The 12,178-nt window shown below is 41.2% G+C and overlaps 1 protein-coding gene across 6 annotated transcripts in view; it reads right to left on the bottom strand.

Moving 5' to 3' along the window:
- Positions 1-12,178, bottom strand: part of Dab1 (DAB adaptor protein 1) — a 383,273-nt gene that overhangs the window by 255,758 nt on the left and 115,337 nt on the right. For all 6 annotated transcript variants that reach the window (XM_052176879.1, XM_052176883.1, XM_052176878.1 and 3 more), the window contains exon 2: positions 6,956-7,164. In XM_052176879.1, the coding sequence (XP_052032839.1) occupies positions 6,956-7,022 (67 nt within the window). In that variant the 5' untranslated portion in view covers positions 7,023-7,164. The remainder of the gene's footprint in view (positions 1-6,955; positions 7,165-12,178) is intronic.

Here is a 12,178-nt window from a genome sequence, read left to right as displayed (position 1 = left end):
AGGACACACAGCATCTTAGACACAGAGATAAGCTGAGGCATCAGGAGCCTCTCCTGGCAGGTTTAAAGCAGACAGACATGATCACATCTCCTGATCAAATCAACACAAGGTTGGGCATGCCTAATACAGGAAATCTCAGGACACACTTAGGAGACTACAGAACATTCCAGATGAGAGATAAAAGCTAGCTTGGAGTACCTTTAGGAGGAGGACAGTTAGGAAGATAAAGAATTAATGGGTTGGAAAGACATGCAACTTGTCACACATACTGATAATAGTGATTCATTAACTGAGGATGCAAAGAGGCTCCAAAGGTTAAGGATAATGGCCCAGTGTAATGGTTACTGCACGCTAGAATGTGAGCATGAGTAACAAGTGGCCAGGATGAGGGAGAAGATCCTCCAGATGGAACCATCTCCACTAAAGTATATATCCTAGGACCTGGAGATCAGTGTGGATCAGCTACAGCAAGGGAGAAGAAAGCAGTCAGGACCACATGGCAAAAAGTTTGGTATGTTGCCCTATGAGCTACGCTGTTAGAAGGAAAAATGGCACTTTGAGGAAACCCAGATTTCTTCTGAAAGAACCTGGGTTAGAATGAGGCTTTAATCTAGGGCACCCACTCAGGCTCTGGGAATGAGTTTGTCTTCAGGGAATGACTACTCTGAGTGCAGCATCCGCTGACAAATTCAGGATCAGTGACTTCAGAAAACACAGAAGCCTCTTCCTACTCGCTGAATGGCATGTGATGGTAGAGCCAGGGACACCTTTAAGATTGGTTGGCCTAAAACCATTACTGCTTTTGCAGGTCCAAACCCTGCATCCATGAGCTTTACCTCAGGGAGATTTATGTCATCTTGTAATAAAATCCTTGGTGTAAAGCACTTTAAAGCTTGAATAGCTCAAAGTCAGTGAAGAAAGTGAACAATTCCTTCATTTTGAAAACAAACAAACAAACAACAACAACTACCAAGACAGAGTAGTACCGTAGATTTACCTGGGTCCAGTGTCCAGGGCCCTGTCCATTAACTAGTAAAATCCTTGCAATGTTTCATACCTCAGTTCTGTCAAACTGACAAGTAACAATGACTATCACAACTCATCTGACCCACTGAATGACTAAGGCCAGTTCCTTCTCTCAAGATTCCATACCTAGGGAATGGAACCACCCAACGGGTGTGTTCTCACTTCAACTTACATAATCAAGTAGAGACTCATTTCCCACAATTCTAATTTCTGTCAAACTGACAACAACAATTGTCACAACTATTTGACCCACTGAATGACTGACTGTTGGGCAGCTCCATCTCTCAAGATCCCATCTATGAGAGAGAGCCAGGTTTTGCTCCCTCTATCCACTAATTCCTTGTACCATTTTATGTCTCTCAACTTCTAGGGAACTTAATCACATGCGGATGTGCTCAGAATTTAAAGCATCACTCTACTTGTGTCTATGTTTATTTTTATTTTTATTTTGAGACAGGGTCTTGTCCTAAAGCTCCAGTTGGACCATATACACCTCAAACATACAGCAATCCTTTTTAGGCTCTATCTATGGCCTAGCACTGGGATTCGACTTGGAATAAAGGGTTTTGTTGTTGTTGTTTTTTAATTTTATTAACTGTAATAAAAGTGAACAACCATAGGGAAATAGTAAATCAGTAAATCTATCTCTCCAGGGAAAAACAAAACCTACAGAAGTCAGAATGTTCCCCTCAGCTAGAATCACTTGCTATAGCACAGACTGAGGAGAGCTAGCATCTCTTCCTGGGGTAATTCTCTCTTCCCAGGGCATCAAGTCTCAGCTGAGCTCATGGGTGAGGCTCGGTAAACATCTGTGAAAAATAGGATGTTTCAAATGTTTCAAACTTGTGCAAGAAGCTACAATTTCTACATCCTTTTGGTAGTGGAAGAAACTGAAGGCTTCTATATCAGAAAGGGTGAATACAAATCCAGTGTCTCAGTGAGCTACAGGCAACATTCCTCACAGCCATCTACAAGGAACAGTAGGCAGAAATAACAATAGATGAGAATCTTTGAAGACTCTTGAAAATATTACCCTTCTGTGTTCTGGGGTTCTAGATAGTTAAGGAATATGATGCCATTATAAAAACTATCAATATTAACAGACGATTTCCTAAGTGTAATTGACTAGTAAGGGCCCTGACTATGGCCCTACAAAACCCATCCTTTATTTTTTTTTTTTTTTTTTTTTGGTTTTTTTTGAGACAGGGTTTCTCTGTGTAGTCCTGGCTGTCCTGGAACTCACTCTGTAGGCCAGGGTGGCCTCGAACTCAGAAATCTGACTGCCTCTGCCTCCCAAGTGCTGGGATTAAAGGCATGTACCATGACCACCTGGCTTCTAATCCATTCTGATGTAGCTGATGTGGAGGGCTCTGTCATTACTGAGGCCTTGAGTCTAAAATCCTACTGGCAATAAATTGAATCTTCATCACTGCTATAGTTAACTGCTAGCCCAGGGATACAGCTCTACCACAAATACAAGAACAGTATGTTAATTTGCTGATGTTTCTAAAACAGAAGATAGTGATGGGTCAAAAGAAAAAAGTTACCATTGCTAGGTCCCACAACCATGGCAACTCACAAATGTCCACCTCTCATATCTAAGAGTACATACATGCACCTTTTAAAGGTAAGTAAAATCAGTCTTGACAAGGCTCCATTACCATCTCTGGTTACCCAGCAGAAGTGGAGAAAAATTAGAATAAAAACAAGATCTTTCCCACATCCAACACAGTGATCGTTCTACACACTCAGGTGTGTACCAGGTGGTGATGCAACCCAGGTGCTGGCCCTAAAAACCGCCTGTATCTGTTAGTCACAGGACCAATCCTTCCACTATTGCCTTCCACAGCAGCCCAGTCCTGGAAATGCAACTAGCAAGAACTGAGTCATTTGGTTCTGCTTTTGGTGGCTTGTAAGGAACCTGAAAATATCTGGCCCTCCATAAAATTCCATTCCAGAAAAAGGCATTGACAAAATGTATGTGTGACACCAATATGGTAACTATGAAATGAAGAAAATAACCTTATTTTTCACTATTTCCATATCCCTTTTGAATATTGAATACTCTTGCTAAGCCTCATACACAGCCTGTCTAGAAACTTATTCATTGAATAAATATGCCCTGTGTTGTGTGTTTGAAGCTGCCAACTTGCTTTTATAGTCTAGGTTAAAGGAACAGGCCAATAGGGTTCTGATAAATTCAATAGGGCCTCTAAGCTTTCATGATGCAAGGTACTCATCTCCAGGAAATAAAATATCTTCCCTAGGATCCACCTAAATCTTGCCTGTAAGGGTCTTTTATTTTGTAAAATCATGTAATAATTTTGGAAAGTAATGGCAGATAATAAATCAAGATATGAAGTTTTACAGATTGTATAGTTTCAACCACATGTTACCCAATGAAATCTTTTAAATATAAAAGTGAACTACATATTATCCATTGTTTCCTTTCTGACATCATCTATATATGAAGGCATGACAGTAATGCAAGCTACAAAATAGTTCAAAAGATAGGAAAGGTATACACCAATTCTACTGGTGACAATGGGTTAAAATTTTTTTCTTTACTTAGCAAATCATACCCAACAGGGTAAAGAAAATAATACACTGGGTTTAAGTAAAGTTGACCCAGGAATTGAAGGTAAACAATCTACTGGTGATTTCCCCAACAATAAAAGGAAAATGCACATAGTCTCTGAAGAAAGTATAAAAATATATTATGATCCAATTTCCTTTAAAAAATAAACAAGAACTTATAACTATGAACCTTGAGTAAAAGCTAAATATTATACTTAAATAACATTTAAAATATTTCTCATTGCTCCAGAACAAAGGGTGGTTATTATTATTAAGTAATATACTGACAGACTCTGCCAAAGCAATATGACAGGAAAAATACTTATTTTCATATGTTATGCTGATTCTATACAAATCCAAAAAGTAACTAAAGGATATAACCTTAGTGTGTTCAAGATTCAAGATGAATATGTAAAGTAGTCCATTAAAGTTACTTATTTTGAGCAAGGTGGAAGCATTTAACAAAACACTTATTTTATTATCAAATCCTTACAAGTAATGAATAAATATTGTTATGACACATTCATTTTCTATTGTCATGTGTTCATATGCATTTATGGTACTTGTTACTATTACACAAGTAAAAATAATTATAAAATCATTCTCTGGGACAAACTGGTAATATATATATTACTATATATATATATATATATATATATATATATATATATATATATATATATATATATATATATATGTTAACAGCTCCCTTGCTATAAAATATGATAAGAAGAAAAACCCATGCTTATGATAATCATGATGACAGAACAGAAAAAGAGACGAAGGAGAACAAAGCGGCCTCTGTAATAAACCAAACAGCCATGCTCCGTCAAAATCCACAAATGCAAAGCCTTCAGACCCAGCGGGATGGTGCTCGGATGGATATGTGAATGTACAGACAGACAGACAAAGGCACTAGCTGAGGTGATAGTGGGACCTTCAAGATGGGAGTAATATAGTAGGGGGAGGAGAAGAGGAAGGAGGAGAGGCAGGGTGAGGGGATGGGGAGGGAAAGCAGGGGCTAAAGTAGAAGAGAGGCAGAAGGGAAAGGAACTGAAGGAAAGAGAAGAAAAGAGAATGCTGCTCTGCACTCCACGAGGCCCAGTGAGAAGGTGGTCATCCTCAAGCCCGGAAGACAGCCTTAGTAAGGAGGGGGACTGTGGGGATCTCACACCTCTAGCATATCCATCGGTAAGAAACGTATTTGTGCTTTAAGCCACCCAATCTATGGTATTTGTATGGGAGGCTCAAGCTGACTGAGACAAAATACATGTTGAGGAAATAGAAAATAAAATTGAGTCACAGAAAGATGACAGAGAAGAAAGAAAATGAGACAAGGGAGAAAATGACAGAACATAAACCACCAACTTCTATTGAACATTTAACACACGCCAAGTTCTAGGCTGTAGATTTTATTTGCCTTACTTAAATTAACTTATACAGTCAGCCTCTGAGTATATACTGTCATAGCTTATTTTAAAGGAGAGGAAAATGAGGCTGGAGAGGTGGACCCAGGTGTAGAGGGAGTGTCACAGTCAGAACGTGAACTTGGACTTGCCTGCCCAAACTTCACACCAGTCTCAGAAAGAAGTGATAATACTCCAATATATTTTATGTTAGTCATGTAGATTCTGAGGAGGTAGAAACGAGGAGGGTGTAAAAGGGTCACTATAACTCTCCCATTAGGTCCAAATCCTTAAATTAGTGTGCTGGAAAGCCCAAAAATCGTCTCTTCAAATTGCTGAGTTTTGCACATTAAAATATTCTCTAAGATAAAATTTTAAGGCATTAAACATTCAAGAGCACAAGTTTAGCAGAAAGGTTAATTTGGAAGCAAAAATACAACTTGTCAGTTTCTGCTGCAAAATCATTTGAATTCTAGAGCCAGCAGACTTTACAGCCCTCTCCCCACACGGCCGTCTCCCAAGACCTGTTCCCTTGCCCGTTTGCTTTTTGTCTACTATTCTCAGACTGGGAGGCATAAAAAGCAAGGTCTACATGAAGTTTCAGGCAATAAAACAGACTGTCTCCAAAATATTTGTGTTTCATATAAACATCAAACACAAAATTTATAGTCCGTCCTGGAGTTCTGATGGCCCAGGGGCTGAATGTAGATTCCATTTATGCCAGGAGCTTCACAGGTGCCAGACAGATGCCATCACAAAACATGATTAGGCAGGCACAGTGATGTGGCCAACAAATCATTGAAGGCACAAAGAAACCAAGGGCATCCTGATTTTCAAGCCCACAGAGATTTCAAATCCTGAAAGAACTCTTCTAAACTCCTTCTATGTAGCTGAGAAAACAGGGAAGAGGAACTGATATCATGGGGATACACACACACACACACACACACACACTACACACAAACCTCACATACATATACACTCAACACATGCACATACATATGCACAACACATAAAACACACTCACAATTTTCATCACATACACATACACAGGAACACACACATACATGCAGGGGGGTGGGGGAGAGGGAAAGGGACGAGGGAGGGGAGGGAGAGGAGGCGGAGAGGATGAGCACACTTTGGATTACTAAAGGGCACACAGTTAACAATAGGCAGATTCATAAAGCCATGGAACCAACTCTCCCTCCAACATATGCATCACGATAGAATGATCTTTGTAAGAGACTCTGGACATGTCAATCCTCATCACCAGTTATCTGTGGACCTTCTCTTATGTACTTTCCATGTGCTGAGTCCTGGGGTGAGCACAGGGCCTAGTTCTAAGTGTCACCACTCCAGATGACTCAGAAAAGCATAAGACATTTTAAATAAAGGGAGACACTACAAAAATGCAACTGATGCAGAGCAAACAAGCAGTCATCTCTACTGGGGACTGAGAAAAAGCTCAGGAGGTTGAGCTAAACCCAGCCTGGACATCAGGGACTGATCCACAAGGAAAAGGGCAATGAAGAAGAGCAGGCTCTGTGGTTTTCAGTGTGGCCTCCAAACCGGCATCACCTGGGAACACACTAGCAGTGCAGTCTACAGATGCTGGACACTTACTGGGGATGGGTTCCACAGTCCACTGTAATCACCCCTCGGTAGCCTGGTGTGGTCAGAGTTTGAGAAGCAAGGCAGTATGCAAAAGACAAATGCAACAGGGTGAAAGTCTGGAGTGGGAGCAAAGTTGGGGTCAACAGGGGTTGACCCCGATGGAGAAATAGCTAAAGGACATGAGCAGAAGGACATTATGTCTTACAGAAATAACTAGGGGTTGTACCTGGTGAATCATAGCACATGAGCACAAAATCACCATCAATCTAAGACCTGCTGCAGAGTTTGGTGTTTCTATTATTCTAGAGTTAACACAGAAAAGCTAGCCCTACCTTTCTTCCTGGAGTCTTTCTTGGCGCTGGTTTTCACAGCTACTTGAAGTTCTGTCTCAGTTGACATCCTACTTAATCCTTAGTCCTCTTCACGCAGACCCCGGGCCTCGGGCCTCGGCCAGGCTCATCGAGGATCCTCTCCAAGAGAAAGGCTCCTCCCTTCAGAAAGGACACCCCACACCGTGCATGTCATTCACTCTGTTGGAGTGCTGTGAATCAAAGCAAGAAAACAGTCAAAATCGTGGTCCTTCCCGGGCTGAAGAGAAACGTGAGGCAATGAACCAGCAAACACACAACAGCAAGAACATCTTTGTGGATGAATATGTTCATCCAGGTCAGAGTTTATGAGGCCCCGGATGGGGTTTACATCACAATGAGAACAGGCACATTCTTTGCAAAGCAGTTTAGCAAGTTAAAAAACCTACATTTTCAAAAGCAACAAACTGCGGCTCTTTGTTGCCCATGTTCCTGATGGCCAAGCACTAGATGCCACCCAGAAAATATCACAAAGACAGATTTCTTGAGTAGCCCCGTTGAGACATTTCCAACAACAGGCCACCCATCCATCAGCCAAGCTTGATCAGAGCCTGAGCGGCGAAGGCAGATCATAGGGGAGTGACCTGCAGTCTGTCCCTCACTGGCAGGCATCAGAGGGGACATAGAGTTGACATGCAATTGGGCTCCAAGGGTAAGGTGACAAATGGGGCTGAGGAAGTTTGCAGCAAGCCAATTTTTATGTCAGCTTTTCCCTTAGCTATAAGGGCAGACAAGCATTTATTGTGGGGAAAGAAAGGAAAGGGGAAATGGGGAACCCACGTTTTGTTCACTCAGTCTTTCCTGAACATGTATTACACAATACTGAGTATTATGAAGAATAGATGCCATTAGGGGGAGAGTGATGATGATTACAACAACAGACACTTCAATTAAAGCTAGCATTTGCTATGCACTTACTAGACACGCTCGATACGCTGACCCCAATGCTACACATGCACTGTCGCCTTAGATCTCATTTAAATTGAATAAACATACTGCCTTTGTCAATAGTTTTTCCCCAATCCCTATCTGATAGTCGTAGCTGAAAATCCACTGAGAATAAACATCTCACTAGTTATCCACTATCGATATTAAAGAAAAAAAAAGATACTAGAAATGCTTCTTGAAAACGTACAACCAATTTTTAGCTCGTTCCACAGAAGTGGAACTGCTTAATTTAAGAGCACTGGCCTCCAATGCCAGTTGCAGCTCAAAAAGAATAATGACCTAACCCTCTTAATCATGACAATTAAAGAGAGCTTAACTATAAGGCTTAATATGAAAGCCATATAAAATTACATTCAAACTTAACTGTGAGGCAATGTCCACCTTATTCAATGATACCTGGTTAGATTTTTTAAAAATAACCTAATTAGTTTCTTTCAAAGGACATTATCTCTGTATGTAAGCACTTGAATTAGAAGATCTAAGCTTACAGGTAAAGAAAAGAGATAATTGCCTTTGTAGAATGGACTTTATGAAACCACACATTAGAAAAATGAGAATGTCTTCATCACCTTTGGGGCATTATGAACATACAAACACCCTTCCAAAAACACGTCCCATAGACATCCCATAGGGTACAGCAGAGTCACAATTATTGGTCACACATTCATACTCTTAATATCTATTATTTTATTGCAATAAATATTTACTAGACTCTAGTGTAGACTGGGAGTAAACCAACACTATTTGACTCTGCTAGTCCACAAAGAAGACCTAGCAGAAGCATCAGTGCTGTGGGAAGCAGCAGGACACTGGCATGACCAGAACCAAGGATGACATAAATGCCCGGCATGCTGGGTGTGGTTCAAAGGAGCAAGTGTACACTTTGGTTTACTTTCATTAAAGCTACACGTGGGATTAGCTGTATTCTATAGGGTCCTGAACAGCAACACTTTTGTCAAACACACAATAGAAAGGACCTCCACAAACACATGTAGAACAAGCAGGTAAGTAAATGCATGAGTATTTTTTGTTTAAACAGGCAGAGAAGGCTTGTCAAGATTAATAATGCAGAGACTGGAAATCACTAATCTAATGAATGAAAGGAAGCTCAAGTCTGGCAGGAAGGTGATTCACTGGGATTACTTCCCGCCCCTCCCTTTTGCCTCTGTTGGCCATTGACTCTCTTCTGTTAGGTCTGTCTTGACATTCATCCAACTGCTTGAGGTTCATCTCAGAAAAGACCATCCAGTTGGGAAATGTCCTGAGTTCTCTTGTAAAGTGGAATTTCTTCCATCCATACTGTTTTTGGCTAAGTCCAGATTTTTGACAGTTACTCAGCCAGCCATGTGACACCAAGGAAGCCACTGAGCATTCCATGCCCTGGATGATGGAGCTAATGTTACCCAATCAACGAAGTCACTGTAGAACTGAGAGCATACCTGTCACAGAACTGAAAGACAACCTAGCAGATCCTCTTGCCAAGCACTTCATAAATAAGAGGCCAGAGTTTCTTGTGTAGTTTAAGCAAGGCCTCATGTCCAGTATGAGACCACTCATGGAGTGGAAACTGGGAGAGCTTAAGTCTGCCTTCTGAGAATGAACAAAGTTCAGGAAGCGGCAGGATATCAGATCTTCCCATTCTTCTGGTGCTCTATACAGTAGGTGCTAATCCCTAAATATAGAAAGGAGCTCACAGACATGGGTTTATACAATTTCAGAGATTCTCAAAAGCTGCTGTATGAAAATGGATAAAATTTGGACTATTGTCTCTCCTCCCACTTCAAAAGCCAGCATCTAGTACCTCTCAATTTCCCCTGGGCATCTAGAGTCTCTTGTTTGGCAAACTGTGATACATTCAAGTACTGTGAGCATTACTTGTGAATCTCTGAAGTACCTCCCTGTATCAATAATGATGGGAAACACCAGAGCCATTCTGAATGGAAAGTTAGATAGGGAGGCTGAGGTGAAAATCGCACACAGCAAGGGCCTGGCATCCCCTTTAATTTTCCAAAAGCCAGAGGTTGAGCGAATTCTGTGAAGTAACTCCAAATTATTTAGGAAATTCATTTCTTTGTAATTAAGGAGATTAAAGTCCTCCAGGGCCAGAAACCATGTGACAACTCAAATCATTTTCCCCAGTAAAAGCTGTGAAACCCCTATCAGTTAAACTCAGTCTCATCTGGAATTTTGAAATGCTTCAATAATGTTTCTTTGCTCCACACAATCTGCAGTAATTTAATATTTCTGAAGTGTGTCAGGTTTTTTATAATGAGCTCTTCAAGTCTAAATGTGAATTATGTAACCTTCCACTACAGACATTCTGTCTAGTGAACTGCTTCCGAAATGTAAAATCCCATGTTGGGGAAGAGATGGTGTGGGGGCCAAACCTACCCTACCACAAAACAGCAGAAACAGATATACCTCTTTTTGAAAAACAAAACAGGGAGGTTTTGGTAACTCTAATAGAGCAAACACAGGAAAAATACATACTATAATGCAAATGTATATGTTCTTCCTCCCCACACACACACCATAGAATCTTGCCATAAAAAGGCTTACTGAGGCTATCAACTTTTCAGACATTACTATTTCAATCATTTCATCAACATGAAGAGTCAGATGTTAGATTTTTCTTCAGCAACGAGAAAATCGGAATGTAGCTATGTGAGGACTTATCCAAGGTCACATGGCAAATACATGGCTTAGAATGAAGCGGAAGCCAATCTCCACCCCCATTCACCTCTCGCTGCACATCCATGGAAGAATAGATAAGGAATGTGTTGTCCTTCTGCCCTGTGGACCATTACTCAGCTGTTAAAATGAACACGTTCGAGGCACAAACTGCAACATGGAGGGACCCTGGTGACACGGGCCAAGCGAAAGGAGTTAGACAAAGACAACTGCGTAGTATATGGCTTCATTTCTAGGAAATGGTCAACATAGTCAAGCCCCCACCCCAACACAGGTCAGTGGTTGTTTAGACAAGGCTGATAGTAAAAAGAGTAAAGAGACTGCTCAAGGGACCCGTGGTCAATTTTGGGGGATGATGAAAATATTTTGGGATTAGGTGGGAATGAAGGCTGGGTTTCCAAATATCTGTGATAAGTGTAAAAAAAAAACATTTTTAAATGGTTCATTTTATGCTATGAAACTTATATCTCAGCTGAAAAGTCATAATAAAAGGGCCTCAGCTTGACACAGTCTTCTATGACATGCCAAGAAGGGTACATATTCTAAAAGAATAAGACAACGGAAATCTGAAGACATTATTCAGGATCAGCCCTCCGTATGTGTACCACTGAAAACTGCACCCAACTATGCACTCATGGTTGGTATTATGGGACATCTTCCTCTGTGTTATACAAACTACAAGCACATGAAACAGGCCAGTTCAGCAAGGAACAAATGTTTGCAAGGTACAAGCACACAGCTTCAGCTTCTTCATCCCTAAATTAAAAACTGCATGACAGGATGTAAGGGATTTGAAAGTAAGAGAGTGTGCCCTCACCCCAACAAGGCCAGCCTAATATGTAAAGCAGACCACCTGTTGTTATTGTTGTTGTTGTTGTTGTTGCAATGCCTAAATTGAAAACTTTAAAAAAAAAACCAAAAAAAAAAACCAGGGTAACCAAGTCAGGAAAGAGTGGTGGTTTCTATACAAAAGAGGGCTGGGTAGCACAGTAACCAGGTAGCAGGTTGAAATGCCTTGACAGAGGGTGTCTGTAGAATGTGTACACTATCATAGTTGAAGATCAACATAGATGGGAATTGGGGGACATGGAAAGGATAAAGCAGATTACTTCAGTTGTAAGAGCTGCAAATCAGAAGCCCAATGATGCAATGTTTGGACGGGAAGGACAGACCACGTCACTTAGGAATCTGCGACTGTCTCAGTCAGGGTTTCTGTTCCTGCACAAACATCATGACCAAGAGGCAAGCTGCGGAGGGAAGGGTTTATTCAGCTTACACTTCCACACACCTGTTCATCACCAAAGGAAGTCAGGACTGGAACTCAAGCAGGTCAGGAAGCAGGAGCTGATGCAGAGGACATGGATGGATGTTTCTTACTGGCTTGCTTCCCCTGGCTTGCTCAGCCTGCTCTCTTATAGAACCCAAGACTACCAGCTCAAGGATGGCACCACCCACAAGGGGCCCTCCCCCCTTGATCACTAATTGAGAAAATGCCCCACATCTGGATCCCATGGAGGCACTTCCCCAACTGAAGCTCCTTTCTCTGTG

This window comes from Apodemus sylvaticus, chromosome 3 (assembly GCF_947179515.1).
Source record: "Apodemus sylvaticus chromosome 3, mApoSyl1.1, whole genome shotgun sequence".
In the NCBI taxonomy this organism is placed as follows: Eukaryota; Metazoa; Chordata; class Mammalia; order Rodentia; family Muridae; genus Apodemus; species Apodemus sylvaticus.
This window is presented reverse-complemented; position numbering and strand designations above follow the sequence as displayed.